Source organism: Colias croceus, chromosome 5 (genome assembly GCF_905220415.1).
Source record: "Colias croceus chromosome 5, ilColCroc2.1".
NCBI lineage: Eukaryota > Metazoa > Arthropoda > Insecta > Lepidoptera > Pieridae > Colias > Colias croceus.
This window is the reverse complement of record NC_059541.1, coordinates 8,031,745-8,044,177: the sequence shown is the minus strand read 5'-3', so window position 1 is coordinate 8,044,177 and position 12,433 is coordinate 8,031,745. Positions and strand designations below refer to the sequence as shown.

Here is a 12,433-nt window from a genome sequence, read left to right as displayed (position 1 = left end):
GGCTATTATTATTCTGTATGCTAAATAGGCTTGTCCTTCTAAGGGCTGATTTTTCAATCCTTGGTTAAAACCACAGAACAGTAAGAACATAATAGAAGTGCTATTATGTCATAATTAGTATGAAAACCAGTGTCGCCAAACCCACACATTTAAACCGATAGTTATACAGTACACTACAAGTAAACTATGCCTTTGATTGGACGGCTTAATTTGAGTAAAAACCGACTAAGGTTATAAATTCAGCATTTCAATATGTACCCTAAATCACTATGTTACGGTTTATTTTAGTATAACATCCCTAGGTATATTAGCTGTTTTGTTTCTCTTTGCTCAGAAATTCCAAATTCGAAAACATTCAGCTACTCCACAACAGAGGGCGTTAATTTTCGATAGATATAACTTTGAACCTCAACACATAGAAATAAGGTTGAAATTTGTGTCACTCTAAATTAATGACATTAACTTGACAATAACCTGATGCTATGCTCTAAGGGATGTCAGCCTTGTTATCGATAATTCACAAATAAATATATTTTTGTGCATTTTTTTTTCTTTCTATTATATGAGTATAGGATAATGTGTCACATTTGGAGTATGTTTATTACTACTAAGTACGTCTTTTCATATCATTATATTTAAATAAAAAACGGAATAGAATAGTATAAATCTATATTTACAAAACAAACAGAAAATATGCATTATTTTAAATCTTGGAACTGCCGTAGGTTTGATGCATCGGTGGCCTTTGTTAGACTGCTTATTGCTGTTCGGCATCCAGTTAACTCGTCACGTTGCATTTATTATCCATTTCTCTTTTAAATTAGGCTCTTTCGAAAATCTATAAATAAATAGGACAAATGAAAGCTAAGGAAAAATAGAATAAAATTTAATATTTATAATGTTTGTCTTTTCTAAAGTATCGATACTGTCGATATGCGCCACATGCATCACTAATCCAACATTCGTTTGTTTATTGCAATAATATTCCAGAAAGTCTTGTTTGCTGTTCAATCTATATTAGTACTTATTTCTTATGGATTAAGGTTCATTTTGACTTAATATTTTTATAAATTTTTGACAAATTATGACGAGCGAAGTTGTAACGTAAAATATATTTAAAATAAATTAAAATAAGACTTACCGATGGTATGAAATGCCTCGATTGCTGATATTATTTCGTCTGCTATCATTTTTCCACTCTAATACCGAACAACACGCTCTAAATAATGAATAAATATGGAAATAAGGTTTGACAGCTGACAACCGACTCGAATATTTTTCTGCGCACAACTGAGAGCGAGTTAGGTGATCTTACCTTACTAGTGACACGTGGGCCACGCCCACATCGCACTTCTATTATGTTCTTACTGTTCTGTGGTTAAAACTTATTCGTCGAATAATGTATAAAACTACCATTTTAAAAACTATTCTAATTGCCCGTATTTGACAGTTTACGTGACATTTTAATATTAACGTGTAATACTTTATTGGACGGATAAGTTTTATCCAAGCATTGAAAAATCGGCCCTAAATTAAAAAAAAAACTATCTTATTAGTTAGTTTTTTTTTTAATTTAGGGCCAAATACTTTCAGCACATAAGTACCTATAGGTAAACCAGAATCTGATGGCAATTAGGGAAATCAAAATTTTGAGTGTGCAACCCTAGGGAAAATGGACTGAACGATCTTGATACTGCTTATTTTTTATTTTGTCCTCAATATCATTAGTCACATTACATAAGTGGACAATACTGTACTAAATAATGAGATATCCACTTAATATTATGTAGGTACATACTTACATGTATATTGTATAATATACAATTATACATATTACTTTTATACAGGTAATACATATTATTATTTACACATACCTATATTTGTATATTCATTACCAGTATGCCATGTGAAAATATCGATATAATGATAATGTAGATCAAAACTGCTTATAATTTTTTATAAATAAAATAAAACTATGTTTATTTTCGTAAGTATTAACAGAAAAACACATAAAATTGACTTGGACAGCTTGGACTTGACGAATAGCCGAATTGGAAACTCCTGTAATAAGTTTTCATAAAATTATATTCTAATCAACAAACAATATTATTATATTATTATTTACCTAGATATAATATTTTTTTAATTTAAAGTATCAAAACGGGTAAGTCCAATTTACCAATAAAATCTTCAAAATTGAAAATTGTGATGTGTTTGACACTTCTTCATTGAATGTTTTTCTATACACATTATAAACAACACCTCTTGCTTGTGATCGCAGTGCCTTTGTCGACATTTTCGAAGATTTTTTAGACAAAATCCTAAAAATTATTCATTTACTGCAAAAAAGACAAATAATTTGACAACCAATTTGATAGTTGTCAAATAAGTTGCCACATGAAAATCTTTGATTTCTTATCAGATTCTGGTAGACCTATATATGTATTCTCAAATTAAAAAAGAGTAGACTCTTTGACATTAATATTACTTACATAAATATGTATTATAGGAAAATTACGCGTGAAAACATCATCGACACTGTAGAGATGTTTAATATTAGATAAAAAATTGCAAGTTTCGAATTATCCTAACCCTGAATATTGATGACAATACAAAATAAAATACCGCACTTATATCATGACGCCACCAAAATACAAATTGTTTAAAAATAATATCACAAAAATATTTTCTTTTAATAAATCATCATAATTATGAGTTATCTTTTAACGATAAATACCATTGCATTGTTATGATAAAAAGTTACTGTTCTTACTGTAATTTCTATAAAGTTGAAAGCGCCAGTTGCAAATGTTTCCGTATCAATTTGATAATTCTGAAAATTCTGCCATGGACAGAAATATTCCACATTACATGACGTTTACGATAAAATTTAAGTGTTTTAATACTTGATATTCATCATTATGAGCGGCTTTTCTTTGTAGCTGAAGGTATTACAATACGTAGTAATTATTTAGTAATTAGTGGTGTAACTAGCTACTATGCCGCATGGTCAAGCGCATGGTTGTACCCGCGTACAAACTCGTTGGTAAAAAATATTATATTTCTATAGCTTATGTGTAATTCTATAAATAAATTACCGCCCAGTAAAATCTTTTCAGTTATTTTATTTTCCCATAATCGTAACAAGCACACATCCATACTGTTTTATATATTTTCACGGTATTATCATTGCTACCTTCCTGTTACTTTTACAATAATCTGCATAGATACACAAGTGATAACTGCGTTAAAAACAACCGACTTCAAACTTGCACTTGCAACATTTACAAATACAGACAAAAATGCTCATAAAATAAAAACTACTGGGCCTATCCCAATTAAATTTTTATGGGACCAATTCCGCATCGAACAAAAAAATAATCACGTAAATCGGTTCAGAAACCTCGGAGTAATCGGTGTACATACATAAAAAAAAACATACCGGCCGAATTGATAACCTCCTCCTTTTTTTGAAGTCGGTTAAAAACTAAGCAATTTTTTCAAATATAGGTTTCATTGTTTCATCAATAACCACTTACTAATGAGATCTTATTATACGTAAACAATATCAAATGTTATTACTTATTCTTTGAAAACATATACGACTAATATAGCAAGCGTCACTTTTTGCAGAGAATTGACACCATTATAGAAAAAGTGCAGTACAATAGCATGAGAGCATCGGCTAGACGTAATCCGATTTTAACGGAGATTTGCTGTTAACCTTTTTTTTTGTATTATCAGCTAATATCGGGGTCTGAATGACAAAGTTATTGAATAACCAATGCATACAAATAATAACAATATCAAAGGAAAGGTCGAAAAGAGACATATTAGATGAGTTTCGAAAATAACTGTTATCTTTATTGAACTCGGCTTTAGATGATATAATAGAGGTATTAAAATAATTTATTATTTTACATCTACCCAAACTGAACTTTCCTGGAGACTGACTGAACTGTACCATAACCTTACCTTTTGCATTTAGAAAAAAGAGCACACGTAATTATCAGAAATTGTTATCTCTTTGGTATCTCTCATAAAATATCTAATAATCCATACTAATATTATAAATGCGAAAGTAACTCTGTCTGTCTGTCTGTTACTCAATTACGCCTTAACTACTGAACCAATTTGCATGAAATTTGGTATAGAGATATTTTGATACCACCGCTGCTAAGCTTAGTTCAGCTGCATATGCAGTTCGAAGAATAAGGCATCTCACTGATGAAGACACGGCTAAATTGGTTTATTTTAGCTACTTTCATAGCATTATATCCTATGGAATTCTGCTATGGAGCAGGGCTGCAGATATAGAAACTATATTTATATTACAGAAAAGAGCCAAACGCTCTATATAATATAATTTACGTGCTAGGGACTCACTAAGAGATCTCTTTAAGAACACTGGTATCCTCACTGTACCATCACAGTATATATTTAATAATATTTTATATGTACACAAAAACGCAGACTTACACACAAGAGTAGGAGATAGACACCGTTATGGCACAAGGAACAGAAATAAAATTGAAATGCCATTTTACCGGTTAGCTAAAGTTAAAAATTAATTTATGGGCCAAGGTATACTTTTTTACAACAGAATTCCTCATAGTATTAAAGAGTTTAGTAGTGCTAAATTTAAAAATTATGTAAAAAAACGTATTAGTTCAGAGAGCCTATTACAGCATTAAGGAATATATATGGAAGATAAAAACCCATGGAGGGTTGTCGCGTAAAAACCACAGGACAGTTCTATTATGCCAAATATTATGATAATATATACGTACAGTTAGTTACATATTTTGTAAAATTAAATTGTAATACTGAAATGATTTAAAAGAGCAACTATGGAGTTTCTTGCCGATTCTTCTCCATAGATACTGCTTTCCGAATCGGTGGTAAATGTTAAAAAAATATGTATTGACGTTTCAAAAGTGCTTCTCGAAGAAGTCTAATTGAATAAATAAATGTTTGAGTTTGAGATACCCGAGAAAGGACATAGGATAGGTTTTATCTAGGAAATCCCACGGGAACGGGAACTATGAGGGTTTCTCTTTGACTGCGCGAGCGATGCCGCGGGTGGAAAGCTAGTAATATGAGATTACTACTAAAAAAGCTACTAATATGAGACTACATAGAAAAATGCAATCTGAAAGGAAGTTAGTACAGACCATACCTCAGAAATGCCGCACATAATCATCCACATTAAAAAGTTGTTGTCCCATATAATTTGATAAGAAATATACTACGTCGATTTCCGGTACATATCGTTCGTAAGCAAACAAAGAATTATGCTCCACCAAGATCAACATATCTTTAAATTAGAAATAACTTTAACAAATAGACATTTTCAATAAGTCAATACTTATGAAAGAAAAAAAAGAAATAAAAATTGAAAAAAGAAAAACAAATTAAGTACAGTATGTTCCAAACTAAAATATATTAATACAAAGTACCTAGTCAAGTATTTTAAATCCTATAAGTACCTATTAAAAGTGTTATGTCGTATGGTCAATATTTTCTTGGTCAATAATTCAAATCGTTTTAGCAACAACCATAAGAATCGGATCAGTAATTAAGAAAATAAAAAACCAAACGCATGTAACATAATCATTATATTTCTTTTAATTTGTACTCCAATCAGAATACCCCAAGATATGTCACATAAAGGCTACATACAGAGTCAATGTAAGAAAACATGCAAATGATAACTCACTATGAATCACTGTCACTGCCTGAATAATCAGCTAATAGCGATAGTCCTGAAGGCTTTGCTTGCTCACTATCTTTACTATTTCCACTATTAGAACAATTTGACGAACCTTGCACATCTTTTTCACTGACACTTTTACTTGTCTCTGGTTTCTTACTCCTTACTAGATTGGCTAAAGGTGTCTTCTTAGATATGACACCTATGCTTTTGTTCCAGGTTTCTTTCTTTGCAACTACTGGCTTGGGTGGTGGATCCTCTGTTTTAATATTCTTTGCAATTGGCTCATAATCTTCATCAACATCTTCGATTATTTCTTCTGACACTACTTTGTGCTTTGAAGGATTGTTGAATTTAACTGACCTGTAACAAAATGTTTTTTATTTTTATTTGCTTACTAGCTGATCTGACCCACGTCACGCAGACTCCCTCCTTGTGAACTGTTAAACATGTCAAGTTTTTATAAATTTTAATACGCCTCTGCAATTTATTTATAACAAAATGAGTATGTATTTACAGCTTTACTGGTATTATAAATTATGAGAAAATGATGTTTATTTTTCTTTCTTTCACTTTGCAACAGAGCGATTTTATGATGTATTTTCTGGAAACACTTTGAAAATTACAAAGATAACTTTTTACAGCAACAACTCATTCCAATGGGAATTCTTAAACCATGTGGGTGAATCTGCAGACGAAAGGCTAATGATACAAACTCTTCAATCAAGCAATCAAGCTCGATTCGATTTTTAGTTTGTTTGTTGTAATATAACTCCGAAACTACTTGATAGGCATGAATATTTCTTTCACCCACGCATCTAATTCACAATTAATTCATAACAATACATATAATAATAGTAATAACAATGATGCCATTTAGTGGGTTTTGCCCTAACAATAAAACTAATTTTTAAGAGGGAAGAATGTGATCATTTATAAATTCTTGTGCGAGAACATGAATATGTTACTTATTAAATAACAGTTATAATCTTATACAGGGTGTAATCGTTAAGCGTGCACAGGCGATTATTCCGTAACTATTACAGATATCAAAAAACTTTAAACTGATATCGAAAGTATTTAACCTAATGAGTAAAATGGCCATAATAAATTTTTAAAAATAAAACGAGAAATATCTAAAAAATTAACTTGAAACCCCCATACATTTAGTATGAGATACGAATATCCCATGTACATGGGTTGATCCAAAAGTAATGATAATCAATATTAAACAAGGTCATTACAGTAATAATAATTATGTAGTTCTCTAGATAGTCTTCTAACTAGAAAATATACTTCAATATTTTTTTCATAAACTTAAAAAAAAACTTTGACTTCATCCACAAAAACCCCTCCACGCGGCCATCACTTCGCTGTCGTCTTAAAATAATTTATTGCTAAGAAAGTGTTTCTTGTGCCGAGGAAAGAGATAAAAGTAAATAGGAGCTAGATCTAAAAAATAGGGTAGGTGTTCAAGCATTTGGAATGCCGATTTTTGAATGGCAGCCATCGCAACTGACGCTTTGTGATCTGGTGCGTTGTCTTGGTGAAACAGCGTTCAGGTCCGCAGTTTGCCATGTCTCTTTTCCTTAATAACCACGGGCGAAGCCGGGGCGGATCGCTAGTTTAATATAATTTCATTATAATCTGTCCTTTTAACTTATTTAACTACATTTTTTTTTTTTAGTCTAGCTCAAGTGGCCCTCTCTATATAAACACATTTTTAATTTAACTGAATTGGTATTGATATTAAAAAGTATGCTCCACTAAATAAAAAAAGAAGAGAAGGAAACATGTTGTTAATGAATATTGTATATTTCATTTTAGTTATTAATTATTATAGAGACTAAGATAGGATATAATGAAATATTGTCCTGATAAACAGCTATAACATAAAAAGTCTAGTAAATTATTGCTTATTAATATTAATATTAATGATGATTATGAATAATTCCAGTTTCCTTTAATACTTATTATGCCATTATTTATTGTCATGTTTTGGACTATTTTTAGTACATATACACTCTTAAGACATTATCATCTATAGCCTATAGTCTATACTTATATTATAAAGCTGAAGAGTTTGTTTGTTTGATTGTACGTGATAATCTCAGGAACTACTGGTCTGATTTAAAAAATTCTTTCAGTTTTAGATAGCCCATTTATCGAGGAAGGCTATAGGCTGTATATCATCACACTACGACCAACAGAAACGGAGGAATATGTGTAAAACCGCGGAGCACAGCTAGTACTACATATACTGTAAGTAGAATTTTTTAATCTTACTTTATAAATTCATTATCTTCTTGTTCCTCGCGCGCCTTTCTTTGTTCTGCTGTTTCTGGTTGGAATTGCTTCAGCATTCCCTCATAATCCACCGTTCTTTGTCTACGATTTAGCTCTTTGAGTTCTTCAAGACTCTCCAACAATTCAATTTCTTGCCTTGACTGTTCTGTTCTGTATTCTGCAATGTGACAAAAAATTATATATTACACAAAATTCATAATTAGAAAGTTGTAAAATTAATTTTGGAAATATGAAGGTTAATGAAAAATCATAAATTAAGGTATTGTCTCATTATTAAAGTAAAAAAAAAAAATCGACTGCATTAAAAGATATCAAAGATATTAAAAGATAAGAAATTAAGTTGACCCATCGGAATTTTTGATAAAGGTTATTTATTCAATTTATATGATTATGTATGTTATGATATACTTCCTTTTATCATATTATATAATGTATTACCTAATAATTTCATGGGATTATTAGCTTCTTCTTCTTTCTGTTCCTCTTCTTCTCTTTTAGCTTGTTCTTCAGCCAATTTCAATGCCATGAAATTTCTGGTCGCACCCGCTTCTATTTCATAATCTGTATTTTTGGGATCTGTCTTGAATGATATCTCTTGTAGACACCGAGTACACTGTAACATTTTATTTATATATTTATTTATAGTAATGATGTTTAATATAACTTTGAAAAAGTGAGCGGGCGAAGGATAAACAAAATGTAACAAAAAGGCAATTCTAAAATTGGTAAAATACAAAAACAATAAAAATTATTATTATTACTTCAGATTTTATAAATGCAATTGCAAGGTAGGTTTAATGTGGAAACAGGGGATCCAATCTCCAACCTGAGAGATAATCCAAACAAATGAAGGCTCCTGAGAATATCAGGGTGCCAAAATAATTAAATAATTGAACCTAGAATAAAAATGCTCGCATGACAGGTACTTACTTTAATATAAAATCTGTATATCCTGATACCCAAGTAGTCTTCATTTTCCACATCTTCCTTTCGGGCGTTAAATTTCTTTCCCTTATAAATGTACTCTCCACAAGTGGCACATCGCATATTAAATGGAGCCATCAATCTTACGGTATATTGTCGGTTTTTCGCTAATTTCATGCGAGGGATTTTAGACGGATCGAAATCCGGGGGATAATATTTCTGAAATTGAGAAATAAGCAAAATATTATATAGTGAATGCCAACAATGTTACATACATAACTTAGAAGAAAAGTACTTACATTTAAAACTTTTCTTTCCGACATTTTAGCTGATTAAACTGTTACTCTTATTTCTGGAATTCTGATTACCTATCTAAGTAATTAGTAAAATATTTTATACGCTTTGCAGACGTAGTTTCACCAAACACAACACGATGTTTGATAATTATTAAATGTCAAGTGTCAACTGCCATCATTGTATGTCAATTGCAATGGTCAATTGTCACGTCAGTGATGTCAAATGTGTTAATGTGGTTCAAGAAGCTTATATCCTCTAATGTGGTTATTTATTATTTTTATTTTTATTATTATTGAAATTATTATTACAAATTATTACTAACAATAACTTAAGTCTAAGTCCCACAAAACTGCACATGCAGTTTGTCTTTGGGATCAAGTAATATATTATATCTTATCTATAACTAAATATATTATATAAATATATTAATAACTGTTATAAAATATGGTATTATGTATAAATTTTTATTTGAGTGAGTAGGTATATCTATTTAGGAGCTTGTGCTTTAGCATTCTAATGACTGAAGAAGGTGTTTTCTTAATAATCTTTTAGATTTGTGGATATTTGCTTCTGTTCGTATGTATTCTGGTAAACTATTGAGAAAATATGGTAAACGTTTATCTAAGGTTCGATCTCCAAAATAATTATTGACTCTAGGTACTTCATATTTTCCTGAGGTCACTGACCTTGTTGTATGATTGGTATTTAAAAGAATTAGAGAAGAAATAGAGCTATGGTTGTTTACAGCAAGAAGATATTTGTGCTTAAGGCTGACTGGAAGGATATTACAAAATTTAAATAGCATTCTATAGTTATGTTTATATTTATCTTTTATCTTTTTACTGACTAAGAGTTTTAAAAATCTAATTTGCATATTTTCCAATTTGTTTAAGTTAGTTTTAGTAGTAAGTCCATAACAATCCAGAGAATAACTAAGAATAGAATCAACAAGGGCCATGTACAGACATTTTAAAGTCTTTATAGGAACTTTGTAACTTAGGTGATAGAATTTACCTAACAATACTTTTAATTTATCATATATATAGTCTATATGTGTAGTCCAAGAAAAATGTTCATCCACCCTCATGCCCAGATATGTAACAGTTTTCACGCGTTCAATCGGTTTACAAATACAAGTTTTAAATTGATTATGGATGCATTCAAAAGTGTGGGTGAACATGGAATATGTTTGACTGAGAGGTAGGTATGGTGAGTGTACGATTAAAAGCTTAGTTTTATCAGTATTTAAGACTATTCCATTGTCATGTGACCATTTGACTACTGCATCTATATCAGTCTGTACGAGCCGGCAGGTCTCCGCGAGGTCCGTACCCGCGCGCATGGCACACAGGTCGTCTGCGAACATGTGTGCTGAGCAATGTTTCAGTACACCACATAGACTGTTTACGTGCATAAGATAGCACACAGGCCCGCAGCCAGAACCTTGAGGGACTCCGCACAGAACCGCTTTCCCATCACTGAAAGTGTCTTCTATTCGGACTTTAAAAGAGCGTGATGTAAGGTAGTCACGGAACCAATTGTTAAGGGGTTCTACGACCCCGCACTCCTCCATTGCGTTTAAAAGGGTGTTAGTTTCTAAAGTGTCAAACGCCTTTTTAAAATCGAATAACACTGTTACAACAAAGTTTTTATTATTAAGGTGTGCATTTATTTCGTTTGTAAAGTTAGATAATAATGTATTTGTACTTTTTCCTTTTTGAAATCCGTGTTGACATGAATTTAATATACTGTTTTTTTGAAGATAATTACTGAGTTGATTAATAATACATTTTTCTATAATTTTGTCTACACTAGATAAAATAGCAATGGGTCTGTAATTAGAATAATTATTACGGGTTCCTTTTTTGAAAACTGGTCTAACTATTGCTTCTTTTAACTTGTTTGGAAATATATGTTGTTTTACTGACATATTAATTAATCTCGCAATGACTGGGCTTATTTGGTTCACTACAATCTTAAGATCAGACATGCGCACTAAATTATTGATGTTCATATTACTTATAACTTTTTTAACTTGCGTATCGCTAACAGGTTGCAATCTCATGCAAACGTCTGCTTTTTTTACATAGTCCTTCCTATCGAGCCAGACATCATTACATAAGTGTTTTATTTGCGAAATTTCGTCTGTAAAAGTATTTGAAAAGTTATTACATATTTCTTTGGTGCTACCCTGTTTACTCATATTATTAAGTATAATACTATCTAGACTAGATCTCTCTTTCCCCATTAACATATACTGAGGGTTATACCATTATATCTAATACACTGGAGATTGCACTATGACCATTAACTTGTAACAAGAAAATATGACCTAGAATGACGTCAGTCATGTTTTTTGTCTCTTTCTGTTGAGTGACCACGCTGGTTTGTAAATTCAGGATTTTTCAAAATAGAAAAAACTAAAAATCATGGTCTATAAATAATAACGACATAGGTATATTTTTAACAGTATTTATATTATAATATTATGGTCATACTTTATAGGTACGTATACAATTTTAATTGGCATAGAATGATAGTTATAAATAACTTTTGGCTACAAAGCTTGGATATGAACCGATATATAGCATTAACATCCTTGGTAAATAGAGGAAAGTTGTGTTTTGCATCAGATGCTGTTTACCAAATTGTAACCTACTCAGATCTTCTTTTTAAACGCGTTGCTTCGACGGGTCAATTTCAAGCCAAAATCATCAAAGAAAAACTGTTTATAGCGGCCTTGCACAAATTTCAGCTAACTTTACAAAGTTTATTTTTCAAAAGGTATTTTTTTCTGGGTCGTAATCCTCAGTAATCTTGATGGGCACATATATTTCTTTTTATTTTACTTTTTGGAAAGCTGAAATACGTAAAACAAAAAATATAAGGCAAGTTAAAAAAGTATAAATTTCAATGTAAAAACGAACAATCTTATAACTACATGTGAGTGCAATACCGATGTCGTGTGTTGTTTCATTACTAGTAACAATCTTTAAAATGGTGTTCTAAATTTTCATCATAATATTGTTATTACAATATGAGTCGATACATATCAAACTCCGGTAAGTCCATTCTAACAGAAATGTGGGAATCGAGGTATTTTTAATAACTTAAAAAAACAATATGTTTGGACCTTTATAATTTATGACGGATATAATATAATACATTAGAATTATTTTTACGAAGAAAAAG

The 12,433-nt window shown here is 30.9% G+C and overlaps 2 protein-coding genes across 2 annotated transcripts; both read right to left on the bottom strand.

Annotated features, from left to right (window-relative positions):
• Positions 1–5,601: 5,601 nt before the first annotated feature.
• Positions 5,602–9,388, bottom strand: LOC123691693 (splicing factor YJU2). Its single transcript, XM_045636215.1, has 5 exons — positions 9,244–9,388; positions 8,951–9,163; positions 8,459–8,633; positions 8,000–8,177; positions 5,602–6,076 (listed from the first exon to the last, which is right to left on the bottom strand). Exons 1-5 carry the CDS (start codon positions 9,265–9,267, stop codon positions 5,719–5,721), a joined length of 948 nt encoding a protein of 315 aa, XP_045492171.1. The 5' UTR covers positions 9,268–9,388; the 3' UTR covers positions 5,602–5,718.
• Positions 9,389–9,746: 358 nt separating this feature from the next.
• On the bottom strand, positions 9,747–11,235 carry LOC123691912. Its single transcript, XM_045636497.1, has one exon. The coding sequence runs from the start codon at positions 11,229–11,231 to the stop codon at positions 9,747–9,749; it is 1,485 nt and encodes a 494-aa protein (XP_045492453.1). The 5' UTR covers positions 11,232–11,235.
• Positions 11,236–12,433: the final 1,198 nt, after the last annotated feature.

Excerpts from the sequence above, each read along its gene's own strand:
- LOC123691693 (XM_045636215.1), bottom strand. The coding sequence starts at position 9,267 with ATGTCGGAAAGAAAAGTTTTAAAT. Across the intron at positions 9,164-9,243 it reads CGGAAAGAAAAGTTTTAAAT|AAATATTATCCCCCGGATTT; the intron begins GTAAGTACTTTT and ends TCTCAATTTCAG. Across the intron at positions 6,077-7,999 it reads GAAGATAATGAATTTATAAA|GTCAGTTAAATTCAACAATC; the intron begins GTAAGATTAAAA and ends ATTTTGTTACAG.
- LOC123691912 (XM_045636497.1), bottom strand. The coding sequence starts at position 11,231 with ATGTCTGATCTTAAGATTGTAGTGAACCAAATAAGCCCAGTCATTGCG.